This window comes from Capricornis sumatraensis, chromosome 2 (genome assembly GCF_032405125.1).
Source record: "Capricornis sumatraensis isolate serow.1 chromosome 2, serow.2, whole genome shotgun sequence".
NCBI classification, from domain to species: Eukaryota; Metazoa; Chordata; class Mammalia; order Artiodactyla; family Bovidae; genus Capricornis; species Capricornis sumatraensis.
Window position 1 is genome coordinate 180,429,575 of NC_091070.1, and position 24,663 is coordinate 180,454,237.

Sequence of the window (24,663 nt, forward strand, 5' to 3'; positions counted from 1 at the left end):
CAGAATAGAAAAGATTTTTGTTGAACAAATGATGTTTACTATTTATCTATGATTTACATATATAGGTGTTATTGAAGCACCTAGCACTAGCAATCTACTCTAGTATTCTTGCCTGGGAAATCCCATGGACAGAGGAGACTGGTCGGCTATAGTCTCTGAGGTTGCAAAGAGTCAGACATGACTTAGCGACTAAATGATAAAGGCAACATAAACTTCACATTAGATTTGAGGGAAGTTATTAACCCTGTAGCTACGTATGCCTCTAATTAGCTTTCATAAATATGTTTTATGTGACAACTCACATTCATCTGTCAAAGATGGGTCCAAATAGTCTCATCTTCACACAGCCTGTGTACCTGTCCTATAATCTCAATTTCCCCTTATTGATAAGCTACAGAAAAAGAGGAGATAAATATTGATGTTAGTTGTTTAGGGGGACCCTTGGTTTCAGAGCTTCTAACTAAATGGCCTCAGAATGACAGAAAACATCTATAAAAAGGGACACAGGCACAAGCAATGTGAGCAGATTACAGAGGTGTAATCTAAGGTGTAGATTACATTCATTAGACTCATTTTCATTAGCTGCAAGTGGATTTTAGCAAGAGCATCACCAAGAAACCTCAAATGGTTAGGCTGCAGCAATGATAGTTAGAAGTACTGGAGAATTCTGGATTTGTCAGCAGAACAAGCATAGTTTTGGGGGCAGGGCAGTAAAAATCATGAAATTTTACAGAATGTGGTAACAAAATTTGTTTTTCAACTGCAGATGACACTAAAGTATTGAGACAGAAGCTTAGATGTACATTTATGCTTTAAATTATTAAATGAAATAATTATCCAGCTAAGATTGAATTGATAGTCTTATTATTTGATTATTCTGAGGACAGAAAGGGAATGAGCAACTTTTAATTTAATAATATCTAGTAATTAATTTGGAAGTATACAAAACAGCTGTAACTATTCACTTTTAATAGATAAGTCAACAGTAGCTCATCACTATTGACTTATTTATGCCAAGTCTTCAAGTGTGTCCTTTTCCAAGTGAGTAATTTCAAAGATTAAGACCACTTTGCCTATATGCTCAGTATTGAAGATGAATCCTTATTCCAAAGTGAAAGTGAAAGCCGCTCTGTCCTGTCTGACTCTTTGCAACTACATGGACTCCATGGAATTCTCCAGGCCAGAATACTGCAGTGGGTAGCCTTTCCCTTCTCCAGGGGATCTTCCCAATCCAGGTATTGAACCCAGGTCTCCCACATTGGAGGCAGATTCTTTACAGCTGAGCTACCAGGGAAGTGGTCATATATTAATTTTGCACTGTGCTTCATAACTACAGGGAAATGAATTGAAATTTATTTTCTACCAAGTTACACATTTTTAAAATGTAGGGAAATGCTTGCAATTTAAACTCTTTGTAACTTTCATTTGTTTTAAAAAACAAAGAGGTGTTTTCTACTTCTGCAAAAGCAAAGAAAAGATGAAACTTGACTGATAACCTAAATAGAGATTTTTGAGAGCCATTGTAGGAAGAAAAGAAAATAACTTACAAATTATAATTACTGGATACTGGACAAAACATTTTTATTTACATTTAACTGACAAAAATAATAGGCGGGCATTAAAAAAAAAAAGTCTTAAGATAGAAGATACTATGTTTAAATAGCAGGTACACGATTTCTCCAGACACATCAATTCTCAGTCCCAGAGAAGGTCTCTCAATGCACCCAGCATGTTTTTTTGAATGAAGATGCATGTGTTCAACCCCTTGAACCGGAAAGGCTTCCTTGGGAACTGTTTTTCTCTTACGGGCATTTTACAGTTATGTTGGTATTACCCAATTTCTATTAAGAATTTAATTTTATGCTTAGTTTGACAATGTAATGAAATAGCTAGCTCAGTTTCTTTATCATCTAACTGCTTCAATCCACCTTGAAAACATCAGATCATCCCCAAACGCTTTGAGTATAAGGGGGACACATTACTCCTTAAGCGGTACTTAAGAATGTGTGCATTCTTTTATGCACTGCACAAAACAACTCTATAGAATATGTACTATTTTCAAGTGTTGACTTTTTCTCTTTTTCAATACAGCAAATTCTTGATGAACCATGCCCCCCACACCCAGCTCCAGCCCTGGAATGTTAGCAAAACTGTAACTAGGAACTGGAGTTCTCCCAGTTACACACGTTCCTGAATAAATATAGGAACTACAATAAATATAGTCTCAAAACTAGTCAAATTCTCCACATTTGACTAAGATTATGGTGATTGCAGCCATGAAATTAAAAGACGGTTACTCCTTGGAAGAAAAGTTATGACCAACCTAGAGAGCATATTCAAAAGCAGAGACATTACTTTGCCGACTAAGGTCCGTTTAGTCAAGGCTGTGGTTTTTCCTGTGGTCATGTATGGATGTGAGAGTTGGACTGTGCAGAAGGCTGAGCACCGAAGAATTGATGCTTTTGAACTGTGGTGTTGGAGAAGACTCTTGAGAGTCCCTTGGACTGCAAGGAGATCCAACCAGTCCATTCTCAAGGAGATCAGCCCTGGGATTTCTTTGGAAGGAATGATGCTAAAGCTGAAACTCCAGTACTTTGGCCACCTCATGCAAAGAGTTGACTCATTGGAAAAGACTCTGATGCTGGGAGGGATTGGGGGCAGGAGAAGAAGGGGACAACAGAGGATGAGATGGCTGGATGGCATCACTGACTCGATGGATGTGAGTCTGAGTGAACTCCGGGAGTTGGTGATGGACAGGGAGGCCTGGCGTGCTGCGATTCCTGGGGTCTCAAAGAGTCGGACACGACTGAGCGACTGAACTGAACTGAACTGAACTGAACTGAATCCAAACAAAATCTTGGAAAAGAAATCTGCTGGTCTCCTGTCCAAATATAATGCATCCCACGGTAGTAATACAATATAAGAATTTTAGTTTAATAATGTACATAAAAGTGTTTGTTCAACAGTAAATGACAAGCTTTATTTTAAAGGAAATCATCCTCTGGCAACTCTGCTGGAGGAAAGAAAAAAAGAGAAAAAGAGATTCATCCTCATCATATGTATATAACTGCATTCTAAAGCAGTCTTGGGGATTTTTCACATCAAGTTTCAGGTCACATGTCACTGCTCTACTCCAGGAGCGTGGCCACATGAAAGCAGATTGCAACGCATGAGTCATTATACACTGAGATTTTTGCAAATAAGGTACTTCATGAGGAAGAATGTCAAAAGAACATTTTAACAACTTATATTCATCTACAGAAATAATGATTTCCCAGTTGTGAGTTAATTACAATACTTGGAAAATGCTAAAATCCTCATAAATATTTTGGGTAAATTATAGTGCAAAATCTGAATTTTGTAAACTTTGAAAAGGCACATTTTCACGACATCTCCCAAGCATTTCTGAGAGCCTAAAGCTATTAACTTCATGAAAACTTTTCAACCTCTAGAAGACTCTTCATCAAGAAGATACCTCAGAGGTAGATTTCTGGGGGACCATAAGAAAAATCTATTTCTCAAATCTATTTCTCAAATAAGTTTAAAGTAATGCTCAAAATTCTCCAAGCCAGGCTTCAGCAATACGTGAACCGTGAACTCCCTGATGTTCAAGCTGGTTTTAGAAAAGGCAAAGGAACCAGAGATCAAATTGCTAACAACCGCTGGATCATGGAAAAAGCAAGAGAGTTCCAGAAAAACATCTATTTCTGCTTTACTGACTATGCCAAAGCCTTTGACTCTGCGGATCACAATAAACTGTGGAAAATTCTGAAAGAGATGGGAATACCAGATCACCTGACCTGCCTCTTGAGAAATCTGTATGCAGGTCAGGAAGCAACAGTTAGAACTGGACATGGAACAACAGACTGGTTCCAAATAGGAAAAGGAGTATTTCAAGGCTGTATACTGTCACCCTGCTTATTTAACTTCCATGCAGAGTACATCATGAGAAACGCTGGGCTGGAGGAAGCACAAGCTGGAATCAAGATTGCTGGGAGAAATAGCAATAGCATCAGATATGCAGATAACACCACCTTTATGGCAGAAAGTGAAGAGGAACTAAAGAGCCTCTTGATGAAAATGAAAGAGGAGAGTGAAAAAGTTGGCTTAAAGCTCAACATTCAGAAAACAAAGATCATGGCATCTGGTCCCATCACTTCATGGGAAATAGATGGGGAAACAGTGGAAACAGTGTCAGACTTTATTTTGGGCGGCTCCAAAATCACTGCAGATGGTGACTGCAGCCATGAAATTAAAAGATGCTTACTCCTTGAAGGAAAGTTATGACCAACCTAGAGAGCATATTCAAAAGCAGAGACATTAGTTTGCCAACAAAGGTCCATCTAGTCAAGGCCATGGTTTTTCCTGTGGTCATGCATGGATGTGAGAGTTGGACTGTGAAGAAAGCTGAGCGCTGAAGAATTGATGCTTTTGGACTGTGGTGTTGGAGAAGACTCTTGAGAATCCCTTGGACTGGGTCCAACCAGTCCATCCTAAAGGAGATCAGTCCTGGGTGTTCTTTGGAAGGAATGATGCTAAAGCTGAAACTCCAGTACTTTGGCCACCTCATGCAAAGAGCTGACTCATTGGAAAAGTCTCTGATGCTGGGAGGGATTGGGGGCAGGAGAAGAAGGGGACGACCGAGGATGAGATGGCTGGATGCATCACTGACTCGATGGATGTGAGTCTGAGTGAACTCCGGGAGTTGGTGATGGACAGGGAGGCCTGGCGTGCTGCAATTCATGGCGTCGCAAAGAGTCTGACATGACTGAGCGACTGAAAGAACTGATAAGAAAAATCTGTGGGTTCGTAAGTGGAGGAAAAGAAACAACTATGAAATGTGGGACCAACTGAGAACTCACCCTGAGGAAGGGATGATGTGTGATGGGGTGGCTCAAAATATTACATGCTTCTGTAAACTGCTGGAGTACTTTCTTCAGTTTACTTTGAAACATTAGCATCTGTTAAACATTAGCATACCCTTGTAAAAACGCAGCTGCAGCCTTACATGGTAACTGCACTGGGCAGGCATGGATGTGTTCAAGATGTCGGGAAAATAATCACCATCCTTCATTCTTTCCAGGGAAGAGCATGAGCAGGCTACTTTCTCTTTACACATTCCAAGATATCAGCACTACTAAGAAAACTGATCGGTAGGTGTAGAACAGTGAGTGACTTTGGAATATGAAGAACCTCAGGATATGGGGCCGACTAGGAGGTTGCCTCTGAGCCAGGAGAGGAGGCCAGCAAACATCACAGATTTAATGGACCCCAAGGGCAGTAGGGGATGGAGAAGGCTGCAAAAATCAAAGTGAGAAAGACCTTGTTCTTGGGAAAGGAGGTGGAAATTCACACTGCCTTTCCTTTAAACTGCTCACACTGAGGCAGCAGATAGATGGGCCCTGACTGAACAATCTCTCCCCTGTGGACGAAACTCCGTAATAGCAGAAGCTCTGTGAAAGCAGGATGATGAAGGAGGCTGAGCCCTGCCCAGACAAGAGATAAAATAACCACATATATTCTTGAAGCGAAGGACACATCCCTGACTACACAAGGCTCTTTGGAGGTCAAAAAGGGAAAGGGCATCACCTCATAGTAAGTGATGCTGACTACCCATAGGCCTCTTCACTAGAATCCATCTTGACTAAGAGATGAGCACACACACATGAGAGGACCCTGAGACATATCAAACATGGACTAAAGAACCAGGCAAATCAAAATGATTTGCCACAGGAAAACTGGCAGAAATGCCCCATAAAAGTGATTCCAACCACCACAAAGGCATGACTCTCTGAGCCCACCTGTGTGTCTATCCACACGTACTGGACTCTTTTTCCTAATAAACACTTTGTTTCACTACTTTCTATCTTTGTGGGAATTATTTTTCTAAAAGCCAAAGCGCCAAGGCCTTGTCACTGAGCACTAGTGACTAGGATTCTGTGTTCTCAACCTCCACAACCTGACCTCACTCTCTAGCCAGGAACCAAAGCCCTGCTTCAGGCTGCTGCAGACCAAGGCCACTCGAGCTCAGCACGACCCCACTGCCAAGACCCCAGTCTCAGGCAGGTACCTAGAGTATTAAAGGTCAGCTATGCTAGGGTTTGGCATTCCTAATACTGTTTCTGTGGGAAAAGCATTTCAAAATGTAAGCCAGTTGTTTGGAATATGATAGAAAATTTCTTCATAAGACTACTCACTTCTGGGCAATTCTTTGTGTGCATTCTTAGTTTTAGAATATTATTAATGTGCTTTGAATTTCCAAAATATATTGTAATATATAAAGGGGGAAAAATGAACTTTTTATAAGGATGAAATAAGTGCCGAAGATTTGGGTTACCAAGATGAAACTTTTGCACTATACGTTCATATCAAGCAATGCTTCTTACCAACATTTATTTCTTAAATAATACTGGTTTATTACGTAAATGACACTTATGTGTTGCAGAATAAATGCCTGTTTCAGACACTTAGCAAATCCAATAACCTATCACTTCGATAAACCATTTCATTAGTAGCCACATTAGTGTTTCCAACACATAAGTATTTCCATCCCACAAATACTCTACATGAAGGACTTTATATCATCCCGGAAATATAATCAAGAAGCAACACTGGAAGACTACACATTAAAGCCACACTGGCTATTTAAAATGTATATAAGCAACAAAGGAACTTTTGCAAAACGTAGTACTATCAGTTATCTCCATCTTAGGAAAAGAAAAGCTATTACAAGCCAACTACACATCCAAAATGGTACCTTACAACTTATTGCTATTATTCTAATGCAGGACAGATTATTGCTTAAAACTGCACATTTCAGAACACCAAGAAATTTTCATTTTTTTGGTTACCATTTATGCAAATCAACATCAGAATAAAGACTTTTAGTTAAACTTTTGTGTTAAAAGTGGAGTTTATTACAATAGAGTAAGTGCAAATGTTATTAAAAATGCTGGTTAAAATCATAAAGTGTCTATATAATTTTCCTAGTATAAATATTGGAAATAACAACTTTAACAATTCTATAAGTACACAGTACATTGAAAACATAAAATCACGCACAGGGCTAAATATCACTGCACATTATCATTTTAGGTATCACTCTTCTGATCCCAACATCATTCCAGAATACAAAGGGGTTACAAACATCAAGGTTTCAGAGTTTTGAATGTATGTCAGTTATCATACATTAATAATGCTTTAAAATCATTGCTTATATTCTAATCAAGCGGTTCTAGTTCCAAAAATTCTTTTTCTTGGTAAGTCTTGGACAAAAAGTTGAGCTAGAAAAACTGTGATTACAGAACCTAGCATCACATTAATTCTCAATGATTCATTTAAAACTAGCATAAAGTGTTATTAAAAATCCTATAGGACATGGAAGACAATAAGTACATCACATGTAAATAAAATTAAGCAGCTCACCCTCTGCTTGCTTACTTGGCTCCATGTGTCTATAGAAAGGAGAAGCTGAGCCATAAAGAAGTGCAGGCCAATCAGAACTGCTGGGAGTGTGTTTTGGGGGCCTTAGGGGTGCTGGTGAAGGTTGTGGGGGACAGCACAGGGAAATAACTGGGGAGAAATGTCAGACTATAAAGGGAAATTAAACAGTATTACTTGTCCACTCCTCCCCATCCTGCTGAAGCAGGGGACAGTTCTAGTCCAGCCTCCATCCACTGTCTCCCAGCAGGGGCTCTGTTCCCCTCCACTGTGAAGACAGCATTTGCTTTTCAGAAAATGTGAAGCCATGGCTGTTCGCTATTGAGAACATTTTACAAATCTGAGGAACAGCCTATAAATTATAGGTTTGGACACTGCACAAACATCAAGGAGAATCTGAACTAGGCCTCAACATGAGGGGAAGGGGAAACAGCTTTTACAAGCTGCTAATGCCCACACAAGCTAAGTGGTTCAGCCAAGGGGACGGCAATACTTATTTCTTCATGAACATGCTTCTCAAACTTTCATGTGCATAGGATTCACTTGAGATCTCACCAAAGTGAGCTGGGTTGTGGGTGGGGCCACAGGTTCTGCGTTTGTAGTTAAGCTCCTATGGACCACACTTTGAGATGCTGATGCTCCTAGCCTATGGACCATACTTGGAGAAGCAAGAGTCTGCAACACAAAGAGGGGGCCACCTCCTTCTCTCTGAGCCACAAGTATATGTTGGAAGTCCTGAGGAGAGCTGAGATAACCCCAGTGTTATGGACGCACCCAAGCAGATCCCTGGGCTGCAGGTGGAGATGTGGCACGCAGAGTGGGCAAACGTATGTTAACGTATTTTCTGACAGCACCATACCATGACTATATGAACAGCTGAACATGACTCAACTTGAGTGAATGGAGAAGTCTACTAGTTGGGAATAAAATTAAACTTTTCCCCATGTAGTCCTCCTTAAAGTGATTACATGATTACAAAGGTATAAAAAACCAGCGTATTAAATTTCATAGTAAAAGGCCACATGTGCACACATATACAAACAGCATGGATTCTAAGAAATTAAATGCATTTTGTCAGGATAAAGCATGGGCTACCACTGCTCCCAGCTAAAATCATCTCCTCTTCCAAATACAAGGAAGAAACCTTGAATTGTAAGGAAAATCACTGCATTGCCTGCCAGCACCAGGCCACAGGCTCCCCATTTGATCTGAAACACAAGAGGATTAAAAAGAGGATTAAATATTTATATTGTACTCTTTGCAAATGTATTTTCTGCATCAGAAACAGCCAATGAAATACTAAATAAAATTGCTAAAAGGCTTAACAATGTAATAGGCAGGAGATGGTGAACAGTTCAGTAATTAGTCTAATCATTTCGTGATGCTTGTTAATTAAGTCTGGTATCATCCTTAACATTTTCCCCATTAGACATACTTCTCTACTTGTTTTCATGAGACAATGACTGCCTTCAGTAAAATACACAAAGCAAGATTAGAAAGGGTCCAATTACAATATTGGTTACTAGAAGTCCTGGATATATTGCCTTTTCTCATGAGGATAGGAATTGGAGAGTTGCAGATTGATTTGTTTCTTTTCCAGGCAAAAGATTTTAAATAATACTCTGGATGCAACTAAAAAGAGCTTTCCAGCATGGCAGATGGTTTTCCAGAGGCACAGTTGGGGATGAGAGTACCCTCTAGTGGGCATACTTTGTTTCAACAAGCGGAGAACATCAGTAAAAATTTTTTCATAAAACATGACGCAGTATTTGAAAGATAAAAATAGAAATCCTTAGAGAAAAATTTAAGAAGTGCTAGTCTAAGGCACAAGAGGGATAAGATCATGCCCATCTTACATTGAAAAGCCTTCCGTGCTTCTGTTATCTAGACAGAGTTCAAACTGGCCAGGCATTCCAGACCTTCCCCAGTCAGGCTTCCCCAGCCTTTCTAGCCTCAATCTCAACCTCTCCCTTTTTGCTCCATCATATTGGACTACTCCTTAGTCCATACATTTCATTTCTGCATTTGAGAACCATTCCACGATTGTCTTTTCTACTTTAATCAAAATAGTATTTATCCACAGAAGCCACATCAAATACCAGACGTAATTTCTCTCTTCTTGGTGCACCTATGCCATTCTGACCATGCTTTAACGACCACATATAGTCACTTATACTATACTTACCCATCAGGCTAGTATCTGCTCTCTTTTGAGAACAGAGACAGTACCTGGTTCTTATTCCGAGTGTCCTATAAAAAGTATATGCTCTGTATACTACATGAATAAATAGCACTTGTGTAGGTCTGCTATTCAATGTCCCAAATAAGAGTCTCATGAAATTGAAACAGTATGTAATTGGGGGAAATAAAAGCAAATAGTATGGAAGACAGTGAATGTCAAAGAACTGAATAAATTATACTCATAATGTATATAAAAACTACATTGGAGATAAAAACTTTATATTGGATACTGATTAAATAAAATGCATATTTATGGCAAGACAAGAAAAAATAAAACATAAAATTTTCTCTTGTTCAGGCCTCCTCCCTCCCCTTTGTGTACTGTGCATCTGTATTAACCAGACCTCCTTAGGAGATAACATTGCTTCTTAACATTCCTTCCTAATCCCATAAAGGGTCATAACTGCTTAGGAGATAATCTTCCTTCTTAATGATGTAGGGGGCCACGATGACCTATGACCCACTGCTCACTTTATACATGCCAATCTGGATTGTGTAAATGGTAAATAGTATGTCATTTGACATATAACCATTTGTCTCTAAAACTTATGTAACTGTGGTTTGATCTCTTGCAGGAGGAACAGTCATCTCCTGGGGTATGATCCTCAGGTCGAGGTAAACAAAATTTTCCATCGATTGATTGAGTGAGTGAGTGAGTCATTAATTTTCTCATTGATAATATGAAGATGTCATATTACTCAGTGTATCTTTCAGTAGCTATATAGTTTTCCCTCAATATGTAACTATTGTGTTGAGAATTATGTCCATGATGCTATTTGCAGGAGAAGAATTGGGTATGATATTGTGACTTATATTAAGAAATATATATTTATGTGATCAGTCCCCATATTCTGCACAGAGCTTCTAAAATCCTTTGAAACTTCGTGATAAGAGTGACTATTTTTATGGTGGAAACCTCTGATTTATAGCCAGTCAGTCAGAAGCATGGGTAACTACCTGGACTTGTGATTGGCATCTGAAGAGGGAGGTAGTCTTGTGGGACAGAGCCCTGAACCAGCAGAATCTGTTGCTGTCTCCAGGTAGATGGACTCAGACTTGAGCTGAATTGTAGGATACTCACCTGGTGTGGAAGGATTGCTCCTTAACGGTGTAGCAAACAACCCTACCCCCACCCCTCGCCACCACACACACATACACACACTGGAATTAGGTGACCAGGACCCCTTTTGATGTTTATTTTGGAACTAGAAAAGTATTGCTACATGAGTCTCTGGATTGCCCTACAATACGAGGCAAGGATTTCAGAATAATTCCAGAAAATAACTTACAACAGAAAAAGCAAGAAATCACTTGGTCTGGTTAAAAGTCAAAAGAGGAACAAAGAAAGCATTTTGAAAGCATGCACAAGATATTGATAGGTAGATCTAAATCACAAGATATTGATAGGGGAATACAGAAACTAAAAATATGTCTGGCTTTGAGTATTAAGTCTAAGCAGTGGAAATGAAACTGTGGTTCCAGACACAGGCCTGTGAAGTAACCTCGGCGATAGCTGGTCAAAACAATAGACAACAAGACTTACCACAGACACACGAGCAAGAATAACAGGAAATCCAAAGGCAGAAACAACAATTCCTGTAGTGAAAAAATAAGCCAGTTCCCGACAGGCACTACTTGTTGCATCGGAGTCATATGTTGCTCGTTTGGCAATGAAATGGGGGATGGGAGAGATGGCGTAGAAAATCAGGACAAACAAGGGCCAGTAAACGCTGTTGGTTGGACCCAGGAGAAATCCAAAATGAAAAGTTAGTTACATTGTAATTAAAGACACACTACTGTTTCAAAGTTTATATTATTTTAAATGTCTAGGTCAACAATTATTTATTCAGTTGTCAACATCAGTGCATGAGATGATTATTTTCCAGGAACAGCTGATGATTAAGTAGTGATGATTAAAATTTCCTAGTACATTAAGATGCAGACAAGCTTATACTGTGTTAAGAAACAATGACACAATGTAAAATCTAGAATGTTTATGGTTTTCTGTATTACTGAGCTGTAGTTTCTTTAGGGTCAGAATCCTAACTTAGTCATCTTTGCTTTCCATATAGGACATAGCACAGTGCCTTGCACATGTTCATTCAGTAGAAATTATCTGAGTGTGTGCAGGTTGGAAACCTTTCAATTTCTTGGAGTAAAACTCAAGATTCCTTGCCCTGGCCTACAAAGCCTCACATGATCTGCCCAACTTCTTCCATTCATTCCGTACCATCTTCCCTCATTCGCTTCATCTGTAACCACATTAGCTTTTCTATTTCTTAAATACTCCCTCTGCCTGGAATGCCCTCTCCTGACTCATCGACCTGATAAACTTATTTATCCACAAAGTCTCAGGTTAGGGACAACCTCTTCTATGCAGTCCTCCCTGACTTTACCAGGGAAACTCAGGTTCTCTTTCTCGAAGCTCTCACTGTACTTTGTACACATCTCTTCTGACTGGACTGTCTGCCTGTCTCTCACTTGTAACTACAACTGCAAGCTCCCTGAGGACAGGACTGCATCTCTTCATTCTTGTATCCCCAGCTGGTCCAGAGGAAGTCTTCAATAAACTCTCATTAAATGAACACATCAATTTTGAAAAGAGCTTTTCTCTGCACAAATACAACTAACTAAGGCACTGGGTTTGTAATTTGGGCTTCATTTGGAGAAGGCAATAGCACCCCACTCCAGTACTCTTGCCTGGAAAATCCCATGGACGGAAGAGCCTGGTAGGCTGCAGTCCATGGGGTCGCTAAGAGTCGAACATGACTGAGCGACTTCACTTTCATGCATTGGAGAAGGAAATGACAACCTGCTCCAGGGTTCTTGCCTGGAGAATCCCAGGGATGGGGGAGCCTGATGGGCTGCCATCTATGGGGTCGCACAGAGTCGGACATGACTGGAGCGACTTAGCAGCAGCAGCAGCAATTCATTCATTAGAGCTTGGTGCTAAATTGACCAAACTCTCTAACACCCATACTAATACTGACAAAGACATAAAAATAGTTCTTTCTGAAATAACTTACCCATAATCCTCTAAGGCACATCCCAGCATCAGAAAAGTCAGCCCAATAGCCCCACTGAAAGATAATGCCACAAGAGCTGGGAAAAATAAAATCAAGAGTTATAGGTTCCAATGGTTATCAGGGACTGGGGGAGGGGGAGAGAAATGGAGAAGGATTCTTCTGGGATGGATGAAATGTCCTGGAATTACAAAGTAGTAATGGTTGTACAACCTTGTGTATATATTAAAGACCACTTTAGTAATTTTTAGAGTGTAAAGAATTTTACACTTTAAAAAGCCTAATTTTTGATATGTGAATTATACCTTAATTTTACATTTTTTAACAAAAAAAACTGCTTATTTCATTGAAAGAGATTTACTTATTTCATTGGTTGATGTTACATTTGACTAGCAAATGACAGCCTATGTCTGTTACTCTTAAATCTTCAGGTGGAGAATGAGCTCAAGCCTTTCCAGTACTCAGCCTGTCTAATGTATGAATTCCTTAACACCCACACTAAGAGGCCAGACAGCCAGTTGATACAATACCAGTGAAAGGAAACTCACTATCTCCTGAGGCAGATTATTTCATTCTGACAGATTTCAGATGCTGAAAACCCTCTTTCCTTAAACTGTACCCCAAACTGTCTCCCTGTAATATAAACCCTTTGATCACTGTGCCTCCCCATACCACAGGGCTTCAAGTATTTGAAGATTACTTTCATGTCTTCATAGCAAATTCTTCCCAACTAGTATCCCCTGAATATCGATTCCCTGCATCTGTTGGACACTAATCTTTGAGGAGGTAGAAATGTGTTTGCTTTGTCCACTGCTGAGTGAGAGAATAACAGAGTTATTTAAAAAAATCTTGCACTGCTCTGGGCCACCAACATGGGCTCATGTTGGTAACTCTGCCACTGACTGTGTGACCATGGTAGAAGCTGAACCTCCTTAAACCAGATTATTCAGCTGTAAAATGGAAATAATGATGCCAACTTATTAGGGAGTTTATGGGACTCAAATGAGATAATCTATATAAAGTGATTTCAGATGCTGAAAACCCTCTTTCCTTAAACTGAACCCCAAACTGTCTCCCTGTAATATAAACCCTTTGATCATGACTAAAGGCAGGCGCTCAATAAACAAATACTGATGTAAGTATATGCTCATTTTAGCAACGGTCTTTGGTAAAGGCAGCAATCACAAGCAGAGGATACTGAATTATCCAAGTATTCCTCTGAAAAAAATCCATAATACTCAAAATTAATCATTAGGTAAGCCAATTAACATTTTGATTGCTTCCTTTTACTTTAAGAGGCAATCTGGAGAGACTTTTATAGGAAGATACCTAGGAGATTTTTAAAAACATCTGGGAGTATACAGATGTTAGAGGACAAGGAAGGACTGTCAGTCTTATATATTTTTCCATTTAGTACATGTCACTTTGGGCAGGGGGGAGGGGTGGACAAAAGTAACTTTTCCCATATTGTTTCACTATAGATGATCTTTTCCTCATTGGTTCTGTTGGGGGGTGGGGGGGGGGGTGGACAGAACCTGCACCGGCCTAACCACCTGCACCACTTTGTCCTACAGGAGACCATTCAGAGCTATGAAGTATAGACCTTTTTCTTCTATTCTGGGACACCAATCACTCAAAGTTCAAAACTGTATCTCCAATTGATGCTCCTTACCTCCTTTTTCTTTTTCAGGAATTACATCCTAGGCCATCTCTTAAACTTGGAGCTAACCAGAAATCCAAATTCACCTATCACTCCACACTCTTGCTGGGACACTGCATTCAACACAAAGCTCCCTGGTACCACAGGACCCAGCTACATCTAACGCTGCAGTTTGAAGTAACTCCCAAGAACTCAGCCTGCACCTCCAACTCCAATGTGGACTTCTCTGGGTAGTCAACATACAACTCAACTTCAACATGTGTAAAACTGAAACATCTCCCCTTCTCCTCCCAAACACACACTTCTTCCTTTCCAAGGTTCTATCTTGAAAGACTAACACCAGGCCTACACTCCATTTTCTAGAAAATCAGTAAGTCAGGGTGACTCAATCTCCCAGACCTCACTCAAACCCACTGAAAAAGATTAACTGATTATGTCCCCACTCCCCAAATTCATATATTAAATTTTAACATCCAGTGAGATGGTGGTAGGAGGTGATCAGATCACGACAGGATTAGGACCCTTATAAAGGGACTCCACAGAGCTTCCTAACCCCTTCTGTTGTGTGGGGATACAGCAAAAAGATATCTGTCCAGGAACCAGGAAGCAAGCCTTCACCAGACAACAAATCTGCTGGCACCTTGATTGTGCAGATCCAGCCTCTCAAACTAAGAAATAAATGTTATTTAAGCCACCCAGCTTATGGTATTTTTGTCCTAGCAGCCTTAAAGGATTAAGACAACCATCTCTTCTCTTGTGCCCTCCGCTACTTATCATCTGTGTTCAGACCCTTAGCATCTGAGGCCTGCCTTCACCTCATGACTCTTTCAATCTACCCTCCACATAGCAGACAGTGACCTCTCGAATACACAAAGCTGGTATCACCTTCACAGTTGCTTTCACAGCCTATGAGCTGTTCTAGCACTGGAGGCGCACCTCTGCCTCGTGTCACATGTTCTCTCCATTAGAATAAACTCTGCCCTCACCCCAGTCCTTTGCCAGGTGAAGTCTTATTGATCCTTTTAGATTCAGAGCAAGCAATGCCTCTTTTGGGAGACTGGTCCTATTCCCTGGCACAGGGTTTGGTAATGGCATCTGTATTAGTTTCCTAGGCCTGCTATTAAAAATGCATCACAAACTGGGTGGCTTAGAAGAACAGAAATTTACTATCTCATATCTAGAAAGGACATTTGCTCCCACGGCACCCCACTCCAGTACTCTTGCCTGGAAAATCCCATGGACAGAGAAGCCTGGTAGACTCGCAAAGAGTCAGACACGACTGAGCGACTTCACTTTCACTTTTCACTTTCATGCATTGGAGAAGGAAATGGCAACCCACTCCAGTGTTCTTGCCTGGAGAATCCCAGGGACGGGGGAGCCTGATGGGCTGCCGTCTATGGGGTCACACAGAGTCGGACACGACTGAAGTGACTTAGCAGAAGACTCTAAGGGAAGACTCCTTCCTTGCCTCTTTTTAACTACTGGCAGTCGCCTGCCATCTCTGATCCTCTCCAGCTCACAGCTGCATCATTCCAAGCTCTGCCTGTCTTCCTATGGTGTTCTCCCTATATTTATCCATGCCTAAATTTCCCTTTTCATACAAGGACACTAGTCATTGGGTTAGAGTACAACTAACCCGATACCATCCTAACTTCATTATATCTGCAAAGACCATATTTCCAAATAAGGTCAAATTCACAGACACTGGGGAGCTGGAACTTGAATGTATTTATTTGGGCGATAGAGTCAGCCTGCAATACCATCTTGGTCCTCACACTGTATCTGAGCACACCTTAGACATTTAAACAGTAACACAATTATTTCCAGCCGTGTCACACAATAACTGCTCATCTAACGGCAGTCCTTCTTCAAAAGTTAAATTATCTGCAAAAAGCTTCCTTAGTCCTTTTCCATTTCATAATCGATCTTTTTTTTTTACTACAATGCAATTTCTAACACATTCACACATAAACATTATTATTTGATAGTTTCCAGACACGACTAAACAACTGGTTTTCTGCACTGGCTTCAAATGGAATATTACAAAATGTACACTGTCCAAGTAAATCATGTTTACTAAATTAATGCCAATCATAAAAGTCCGCCAGAAATAATTTTAAAATATGTCTGCTAACAGTTTACACACTCAGATAAATTTCATAGCGAACACATACATGTGTTCAAATATAACCGTATGCATGTTTACAGCATACGTTGATTAACTAGAGAGGTTAAGATCTTTGTGTACAAATTTCAAGCATAGGCGCTCCAACATGGAAACAAGTTATCCTACTCTATTCAAAAGATTAGACATCTAATGGGGTGGGTCCTACCAAACCAACAGGAAGCCTTCCAATAACCTCTCCCGCTGCTGGCATTCCCCTTCACTCTGAAGGAGCACAGATGAGGGAACTGGTGTTCTTGGTACGCCCCTTTTAAAAATCAACTGTCCCATGCAAAAACACTCACTGCACAAAGTGAAGTTACTCAGTCGTCTCCGACTCTTTGGGATCCCATGGACTGAGGCCTACCAGGCTTCTCGGTCCAAGAATTTTCCAGACAAGAGTACTGGAGTGGGTTGCCATTTCCATCTCCAGAGGATCTTCCCGACCCAGGGGACGAACCCAGGTCTCACACACTGCAGCAGACAGTTTACCGTCTGAGCCACCAGGGAAGACCCACTGCACAGAGACCTACTGTATAGCATAGGGAACTATACTCAGTATTTTGTATGTAAGGGAAGAGAATCTGAAGTATATACGTGTGTGTGTATCTGAATAATTGGGCAGTACACCTGAAATTAACACGATATTGTAAATAAACTGTATTTTTTAAAGTACTATACCACCTTCCTGTCGGTCCATAAATGAATAAACACTGATGAAAGTAATGAGAAAATCCCACCTAATCTACTCTCTACAATTAAGACAAATACAGCATTTCAGGGTGCTCTTCGCTGACACCCGCCTGCAGCCAACTCTGCCCAATTGTAAAAATTAATTTACAAGACACGACAGATGTAAATGTTCTAATGCCGAGAACACTGGAGACAATGGCTCGTCTGGATAAAGTGGGAAACTCGGCAAAGTGGCAGGAAAAGCGGGGAGAGGCATTAGGGTGAACATGACCGGAAGTGAAAGCCCAGTTTAAAACTAGGCAGAGGAGGGGGTGGGAACCGCTTCCCGAGGAACTGGGAAGCAATCCGGGAGGTGATGCCCAACCCGGGCTAGCCGGTGATTCCCAGGGAAGGAATGCTCCCGGAAAGGGCTTCGCCTGCAGCGACCCGGACACGCTGGGTGAAAGAGTGAAGACTAATAGCTTTGCAGAAAAAGGTTGAGGTTCCCCAAAACACGCCTCCACCCGCACCCCAAGGAGCGAAGAGAGCAGGCGAACTCCTTCCCACCGGGAAAGGAGGGAACGATGGCACATCTGGGGAGGCCGTTTCCAGCCCACGCGCTGAAGGCGCGGCTCCAGGAATAGCCCAGAGCCAAGGCGGCGACCCCACCGCAGGACTAGCGAGCTAGGAACCTAGGATGTACCTTTAACGCCAGCCATGTCTCCCGAGCTGGGGCCGCGGCTGCTTCCGGCTTCCTGCCACGGCCCCAGCCCCGCCCGAGGCCAGGCCCAGGGCCGTACCTAGGCTCGCGAGCCCGCCCCGCCTCGCAGAGCCCCGCCCCTGACGTTTCCAATCTCCCCGGGCCTAGCCACTCAGGGCCCCGCCCCTGCCAGTCCCCGCCCCTGTTTGGCCCCGCCCCCGCCACGCCGAGCCACGCCCCTGCCCGTCTCTGCCCTCTGCACTCAGAGCCCCGCCCCTGTCCCCGCCACTCAGAACCCTCCCAAGACCAGACCGCATCTCCTCCCGCTCATCCAAGGAGATCCCAGTTCCTACCCACACGTCACGCTGATGGGAGTGCACCGCAAACCCGCTTTCTCAGGATAGCGGCGACGATGCTCCCTTAGGTCCCGAGCTTCTGCATAAACCCCGAAATTGCCCCACGCTCCTCCTTTCCACCGGTTGGCCGGAATCCCGGCTCCGCCTAATCTTTGGGTCCGCGGGCCGAGAGCTCCCCCACAGCCCACTAGGGACGCGTCCACCATAGCACGGAAGGGCGGGAACCGCGATTCCTGGCTGCAAGGAATTTCTTCGTGAGGATGGCGAAAATAGAGAGGGGAGGGGGGAAATAACAGTCGGTAGAGCAGGGATACCCGCTTTCTCTGGCATTACTTTCTCCAAGGCCTAGACTGCGTTTGTGTGCCTGTCTGCGTTTACGTAGCTGTGGCGGAGGAAGGGATGGGGACACCAGAGAAGAGGCCCCAAGGATCCTGTTGTGTACCTGGCCTGGCCTTGCTTAATACCAACTTGAGCACTTTTCGGGCACTAGCGTTTTCTCCTTTACGCTCAGGTGTATCTATAGAAACAAAAAACAAGCTATTTTGTGCTTGAGGCTTTCATGAATATTTAAATAAACAGCTATTATTTCTATATCCTGGGCCTCAAGGTCTGCAGGTAAGCAAAGCCAGTTTAGACTTCACAGGACCACTTTGTACTCTGCTCACAGGACAGAGAGTTTTGGCTTCATGGGTACAATCTGGAAGAGATATTAAAAACCATCTGGTCCAAAGGCTTCATTTTATCTCTACAGAAAGAGGCCCAGAAAGGCTAGGACTTCCCTGCTCACACAATTCTTTGGAGAAGATTGGACTATGGGTCACTTATCCCGCTTTCTAGCTGAGAATCCCCACACCTTATGATGCTGCTCCTTTTCTTTCACTTTTTAAAATTTTTCAACAGCACTGAAAGCTGAAGGAGTTCTGGGAAATCCGGGTTTCCCTGACTATAGAAATACAAATTCTCACTACCACCACCTTTCAGGACCCCTGCTTGGTTTCCTTTTTTAAATTGTACATTGAGCATATTATCGTCTCAAGACGTTTAATTACTTGTGAGTTTATGTTTCTAGCTCCTCCCATCTCTCCTCCTAGATAGAAGGTACACTTATTAAAAACTTTGTTGCTAGTCCCTAGCTCACTGCACAATTTGCAGATCCAGAGTGAACACTGCATTATTTACTTTGTAGCCTGTGATCTATCCAAGATCACTGAGAACTTCTCTTTCCCTATGCTGAGTTCCCTATATTGGGTGGCAGGGAAAACTGCCCACCACCCAAACTCTGGCAGCCTGGGTTTTTAGCTCGCTTGGTGGTGATGGTGGTTCAGCCATTAAGTCGTGTCTGGCTCTTGAGACCCCATGGAACTGTAGCCAGGCTCCTCTGTCCATGGGATTTCTCAGGCAAGAATACTACAGTGGGTTGGCATTTCCTTCTCCGGGGGATCTTCTCTACCCAGGGATCGAATACACGTCTCCTGCATTGCAGACAGATTCTTTACCACTGAGCTACCAGGGAAGCCCCCTTTTTAGCTCCCTTACCGAAGTGCAAAGCTGCACTCATGAGGAAAATTCTCCTTAACTGATGAGGATTTTCTATGGGGTCAAATCTCACATTTTCCCTTTGATTCCCAACCACATACCAGGTGTGTGTGATTTCCCTGGTAGACGATAAAAGTCCGCCTGCAATCCAGGAGACCTGGGTTCGATCCCTGAGTTGGGAAGATCTCCTGGGGGTGGAAATGGCAACCCACTTCTATATTCTTGCCTGGAGAATCCCATAGATAGAGGAATGTGGCAGGCTATGCAGTCCATGGGGCTGCAGAGTTGGACATGACTGAGAGACTGCGCACAGCGCCAGGTGTGTAGAAAACCATAGGTAAGGGCTTGCTGCAGCCTCCCCTGTCACCCTAAGGCCAGTCCCACGGGAGAGAAACGATTTGGAGAAAAGTGACACCTCACAGGCAAAGCTTGGTTTGAGTGCCTTGGGCTTAGCAGTAAGAAACTGGAAGATGGTGAGAGGCAAAAAGATGAGGAGTTTGCCCCAGGGTGATGTCTAGAATCAGAAAAATGCAGAGACAGTATTTGTCTCCAGTAACTTTCCTGCCCACACCAGCTGTTCTTCCCAGTTTATGAAACACTTTAAAGAGGAACTTAGCCATCTTACCAGAGGCTTTAACCATCTTCTGAGAAAATCTGCTTTCCTCTTACCAGAGGTTCACTGAAAAACTGTTCTACTATCCCATTCTGTATTTCGTCAAGAATAAAGAAGACTTTCAATCAAAAACAGAAAGTAAAAACCTTAGAAGCTGAACCCTTTCCCAACTTGCTGTCAGTGTGTTACTTGGAAATATAAGATCCATGTCCACTGTCAAAAACTGGCTAGGACTAAACAGGACCTCTTAGGATAAATTTTTTATATTCTCTCCTTGCATTCAATTCTCACACTATGAACTAGGTTTTATTATCTTCACTTTACAGATGAGAAAACTGAGGCTCAGATGGTACCTACTGAGTAGGAAAGCTGAGATCAAACCTTAAACAGTTTAAATCTGAAGTCAGAAAATCAACGCTTGAATTGTTCCCCATTCCTAAATCCCCCAGTAGATGCTGTCAGCAGGGAAACTGTCCTGTTGCTGTGATAACTGGCTCTGGAATTCAACTTGCATGTTCATTCCTTACACAGTGTTTCATCAGTAGCAGGCTAAGTGGCTTCAGTTGTGTCTGACTCTGTAACCCCATGGACTATAGTCCACCAGGCTCCTCTGTCCACGGGATTTTCCGTGGCAAGAATACTGGAGTGGTTTGCCATTTCCTACTCCAGGGGAACTCCACCCAGGGATGGAACCCACCTCGCTTACATTTCATGCATTGACAGGAGAGTTATTTACCACTAGCACCACCTAGGGTCCAACTTGAAGATTCTTTCAGACAGGGACACAGCAATGATAATTCAAATACTTTTGATTTGCAACATTTGTTTCCAAGTAAACATGCTGCTTCTCTTCTTAAAGAGATAAATGATCTGTTTTCTGCAACAAAGTCTCAGACTCCCAGGATCCAACCCTTTGCCTCAGCACAAAAATGTATTAATATCCTAGCTAGAGCCAGGATTTCTGTGCTGATTCTTTTAGGAACACAGCATTCATGTAGCATGATCAAAAGTGTGTCTGTATATGGAGGCAAGGGTGGTAAGGGGGGTGGTTAAAGTATAAATCGATTAATTCTATCAGATTATGTTTTGTACAAATGTATTACATGTGCAGCAGCAGCAGCATATTCTTTCCCCATAACTTTTCTTAAAAGTGAACCGTGTCAGAAGGTATAATTCAAGCTTGTTGTTGCATTCCTATGAGTGAAAAAAAATAACTTATGTTTCTACAAATATTTTTGAGCCTTTTAATATACATTACAAATATTTTAGACCAATCACATTTTGTTGACTGTAACATATTTACAAAACAAAAAAATATATTACAATAAATATGAATGAAACAGTGAATCCAATCAACAACGAGCTTTGTCACAACCAGATATTTAAAAGGAATGCGAAAACCTGTTGGTCTGCTTATGTTAAGAGTTTTGAGATAAATAGGGGTCCAGAATTATAATGTATCTGGAAAAGAGATAGGGAGCATCCCAAATTTAAGTTAGATAAGATTCTTTCTCAGTGCTAATTACATAATGTTTAATGATGTTTTAAACTGTGAACATGGATGAATTATCCAACATGATACCAAGCTAATATAGTTCTATCATTTCAAAATGTACGTGACATTCACATAGTATCCTTTTAATTATTATTATATACTGTAGTTCACACAATATCTACAGATGTGAATGAGAAAAAAAGTCACAGCAACATGTCTCACATTCCAATTTTAAATAAGACAAGCACATACTGCAAACATTATTTTATAATATGTTAATAAATAACACCTAGTTTTTTATGGTTACTTTGAACAGTTTACAGCTGTATATTTAAAAAGAGAATATTTGAGGCGAGTTTCACATTGTCAGCAAAAGGTAAAATAAATAATGAACCTTTATAACAACAACAAAAAAAGAACGAAGGAAAGAAAGGAAGAAAGAGAGAAAGAAAGAAGAGAGTTGTATATAGAACATAAAGTATTTTTGACATGCTGCTTTTCCAGTACAGTTTGCCACAAGAAAATGAAAAACAGAAACAACAAAAAAAAGATTGTCTTTTAAAAACAATTTTTGAAAGCTTTTCACAATACTGAGCACAAACCTTTTAAAGATTAGATCAAGATCTTTCTGCCCATCTGCTCTGTATGAATATCCTCTGCACACCGTGTACCTGCACACCCAGAGAGATCTACCAAAGTCATGGAAAACAACCACTCGCCCCTCAAAGTGAGAGACAGCCAAAACACTGAACTGAAATCCAACCAGTCTGAAGTCTGCCAAGGTTTCACTCCTGCTTTACTTTCACAGACGCTCCTGTGCAACTGTTATTCCTGTGGACCCCCAACGACTTTTAGAATAATAAACCCCACTGTAAGAATCCAAGAGGTCCTATTTCATCAGGTGGGAAGAGGAACCTGGTTCCTCAAAGAAGCAGTCTTGATAGGCCATGTGACTTGATCTGAAGTGGCCTCTCTCTGTCTCTCGCTGCGATTGCCCCTGTCACTGTGGTCATCGATTTCCTTCCCACAGCCAATCACAAACCTGGAGGACAGGGGATCCATACCAGACAGTCTTCCTGATCAACTGTGTACACGCCAAACTGTCTTACCATCTGTTCCCAGCTAAGAGCATTTTCTCTGCTAAGCAAAAGGAGGAGCATTAAGCCTTACAGCAAAAATTAGAAGTTTCATCAAATCAGGTTGTTGTTATGGCATTAAGACATTCTTCAAGCTACCACATCTTTCTAAAGGGAAAAGAAGATAGTAGCCCAACTCTCTGACCAGGAATACAGATTTCTACAGCTTTAGCGTCCCTATTTTTCTTCAGTCAGCATTTTCACTAAATTTTAGCTTATCCAGGAAGGAAGTGTTGGTAGTAATCACTGGATTATAATATAATTACTTCCCACAGTTCAGGTTCTTTTACATCTGTTAGCTCTCTTGACCAAAAGAAGTGTACAGTATTATACTATAGACCATAGTAAATTTCTGTTAAAAAAAAAAACAAAAAAACTTAATGGTCATGTTCCTGAAGTCTACGTAAAGCCATGGCTCAAATTTTATCTTTCCAAGAAAATCTCAAAACTGTTAGTTAAAATCCATCGTGTAATCCTATTATTATAACTTTGGCTCATTATCCTATCCTCAGACAATGAGATGGGTGCTATGCCCTTGGTAGACTGTATTTTCAATTTCCCCACAAATTGCTGAGTAGGCTCCCCACAGGGCAGGCTGGAATGTTGTAAAAAAAACTCTGCAAGATCATCTGACTAAAAGTTCCTTTCCTGGTTTGGACTTTTTATGGTGGGGACTTGAGGAAACAAACATCCACATTCCTTATTAAAGAGGAATTAATTCACAAGTAACTTAACAGGTAAGTACTGGATACACATTGCTGGAGTTTTTGGTTCACCTGCAAAAACCTCAGAACTGTGACACACACTAAGCATTAGCACGGGTCTGCAGCAGAAATGGAAAAGCTCATAAGTTAATACAAGGGCTTTTGGCCTTGATTTTCAAATTCTGACCAGGCATCATTGAGCTCCATGAAAATCATCTTTGCATATTGTTCATAGGGTTGCCCAGTAGCCTACAGAAAAAAAAAAAAAATACACATTAGATAACACAGACCAAAATTTTATTTATATTAAAATTTTCGTTGCTAATATGTGGACTCTGAGTAACTGAAATCTTTTTCTGTTAGACCATTTCTCTTTTTACAGCCCCATCTTGCTGCCGTTGTTGCTTGGTCACTAAGTCATGTCCAATTCTTTGTGACTCCACAGAGCCCACCAGGCTCATCTGTCCGTGGGATTTCCCAGTTAAGAATACTGGATTGGGTTGCCATTTCTTTCTTCAGGGGATCTTCCTGACCCAGGGATTAAACCTGCATCTCCTGCATGGGCAGGCAGATTCTATACCGCTTGAGACACCAGGGAAGCCCATAGCCCCATCTACATGACCCTAATTACTATGACCTCTCCACAAAGCCCTCCCCCAGGAATTCACATATGCTAATAGTGATCAGTCACTGAGTAGGTAACAGAGAATTTATTGGTCAGCACAAGATATATCTCCATTCTCCAGAGTTACCTATCAAATGACAAAGGTTCATGACTGCGTAGCTCTGATTGATGGACTGCATTTTGAAACACTCTTTATTCCATTTCTTAAAAAAATTTTCTTGGAGACCCATAACACAGGCATACAGTTTGTGGGCTTTTCTGGGCTCTTTCCCTTTCTCTTCGAGTCACTGAAATACAC

The 24,663-nt window shown here is 41.5% G+C and overlaps 2 protein-coding genes across 2 annotated transcripts in view; both read right to left on the reverse strand.

The window, feature by feature from the left end:
* Positions 1–6,505: 6,505 nt before the first annotated feature.
* Positions 6,506–17,979, reverse strand: LEPROT (leptin receptor overlapping transcript). The gene is made up of 4 exons (XM_068964471.1): positions 17,904–17,979; positions 12,708–12,783; positions 11,225–11,411; positions 6,506–8,648 (listed from the first exon to the last, which is right to left on the reverse strand). The coding sequence occupies exons 1-4, from the start codon at positions 17,917–17,919 to the stop codon at positions 8,532–8,534; spliced, it is 396 nt and encodes a 131-aa protein (XP_068820572.1). The 5' UTR covers positions 17,920–17,979; the 3' UTR covers positions 6,506–8,531.
* A 5,908-nt stretch (positions 17,980–23,887) lies between these two features.
* The window catches only part of DNAJC6 (DnaJ heat shock protein family (Hsp40) member C6), a 107,608-nt gene continuing 106,832 nt past the window's right edge, over positions 23,888–24,663 (reverse strand). Inside the window, exon 19 of the mRNA XM_068965856.1 lies at positions 23,888–23,989. Coding sequence (XP_068821957.1) covers positions 23,888–23,989 — 102 coding nt within the window. The remainder of the gene's footprint in view (positions 23,990–24,663) is intronic.